This window comes from Plasmodium gaboni (genome assembly GCF_001602025.1).
Source record: "Plasmodium gaboni strain SY75 chromosome Unknown, whole genome shotgun sequence".
NCBI lineage: Eukaryota > Apicomplexa > Aconoidasida > Haemosporida > Plasmodiidae > Plasmodium > Plasmodium gaboni.
Genome location: NW_017385257.1, coordinates 1 through 2453, shown reverse-complemented (window position 1 = coordinate 2453; position 2453 = coordinate 1). Strand labels below are relative to the sequence as shown.

At 14.0% G+C, this 2453-nt stretch overlaps 1 protein-coding gene across 1 annotated transcript; it reads right to left on the bottom strand.

The window, feature by feature from the left end:
• Positions 1–157: 157 nt before the first annotated feature.
• PGSY75_0008200 (hypothetical protein) lies at positions 158–861 on the bottom strand (the record flags this gene model as incomplete). Its single annotated transcript, XM_018783218.1, has 2 exons — positions 158–399; positions 690–861. The coding sequence occupies 2 exons, from the start codon at positions 859–861 to the stop codon at positions 158–160; spliced, it is 414 nt and encodes a 137-aa protein (XP_018638999.1).
• Positions 862–2453: the final 1592 nt, after the last annotated feature.

The following is a 2453-nucleotide window of genomic DNA, read 5'->3' as shown; positions in this document are numbered from 1 at the left end:
TATATATATATATATATATATATATATTTATATATTTATATATATATTTTTTCTTTATATAATGCAAATGAATTACATCTTAAAAGAAAAATACATATTTAAAGATATATATAAATGTATATCAAATAACATGCTATTCTATTATATATTAATATAATTAAAGCATCCATACGCGGTTACTTTTTTGATTTAATCTGGTAACGGTATCATATAATATTGATCCGAGATTACGTAATAGCATCATACCAATTATTGATGCTAAAGCGACAGTTATAGATTTATATTTTTTATGTTTTTTACGAACTACATTTAATTCATTATCTTTTTGATATAATTCTTTTAAGAGCATAACACGGGATTCTTCATTATCACCTTTATTCATGCTCAAAAAGTTATCACCTAAAAGGAAATGATACATACATGATGTATATTTATATATAACAATATATATATATATATATCATATTGTTATAAAACAAAAGACATACAGAAAAGGATTTATATAAGAAACATATATACAGAGATTTAAAAAAAAAAAAAAAAAAAATTATTTTAAATTTATCATAAAAATTAATTCATATACTAATAAAATATAATATCATATATTAAATATATACATACATACATACATATATATATATATATATATATATATATATATATATTTAATTATTTATTTTTTTAGATACCTTCTTTATGAATTGGATGATTTACTTCAGTTGGTTTATTTGTTATACTGCCTCTACCTGCAGTAAATCTCGATTTCCAGAAATTTTTTCTTTCATCTCCTTTTGCGGAATCAATAAAAATCAGAATAATAAAAATTGTAATAAAAAATAATGTAGAAAGTTTATTCTTCATATTTTTTTTATATAATTTTTTAAAATGAAATATATTAAATAAATATATATATATAAATAAAAAAAAAAAAAATTTAATTTATTATGAGTTTCAATGTACTTTTTAAATACTAATAATTGTTTTAAAGTTTTCTTTCTTTTTTTTTTTTTTTTCTTTTTATATATATATTAAAGGCATTAAAAAAAATAAAAATATAAAAACAAATTAACAATTACTAAATTTTTTTAAATGTATTTTTTAATTATAATATATATTATATAATAAATATAAATTATAAAAAATTTTCTTATAAAATTATTATTATTATTATTTTATTGTTATACTATATTATTATATCATATAATAATATATTTTTAATATATATATGAATAGGTAAATATATCTTATATTATTTCTTATGAACTCATATTCTTTCTTTTTTTACCTTTCTTTATATGATAGTAGAAAAAGAAAAATAAAGAGTCATACGTTGAAAAATTAGATAATATAATATTCATCCTTATACATATTTCATTATTATATATTAATACAAATTGCATGTGAAGGGAATGGGTAATAAATATATATAAAGAAATTATATATATACTTTAATATAAATATAATAATATAAAATATATTTATTATATTATTTAATATATTTAGAAAATCCTCATTTGTTTATATATTGAACGAAAACACGCATTATAATATATATATATATATATATATATATAATATAAATATATGAAAATATAATAAATAATATTTAGTAAAATAGTTTCATTGTTTGTTGATCAGAATTGTATATTTATATATAGTAAAATATTTTTCTTTTATAAAATTTATGCTCTTAATTATATATAAAATTATTCGGGGTATGTAAAAATATATTTATATTTATATATATATTTCTTATTTTTTTAATTTATTTGAAAAATATACTATTATATATTATATATATATTTTTTATAAGATTATATATAACCCATATATATTTGTTATGTATAATATTAAAAAATATGAAAATACAGTTTTTATATAATCTTAAAAGGATTATTTTATATTTATAATTTTATTTTTTAAATTATTTTTTATTTGTATCATTATTTTAAATTTGAACCATGGATTTAATAAAAATACATTATACAAATAATACTATTTCACCTAAAAAAAAAAAAAAAAAAAAATTTTTAATTTTTTTTTAAAAGGAAATTGAAAAATCATTTATTTTTTTATTCTAAAATGAGAAATATATATTTATATATGTAAAAATATGGATATAACTAATTTTAAAAATTATAAATTAAAAAATTGTATATATTAAAATAAAACAGATGATGTATTATTTCATTTTTTTTTTAAATTTAAAAATATGTATCTTCCAATTTGGGCGTTTACTAATTTTTTGGATTTCTCTTTTTTGTAGATATTTTTAAAACATATTTTTTTTAAACCTAATATAATATATACATATATATATATATATATTTATTTATTTATACATTTTAATTTTTTTTTTTCTTTTAACTTTGCATGTACTATTAGTTTTATATTTTTTTTTGTTGGTGTTTGTTCTTATCCAACAAAAAATATTATATATATATATATATAGC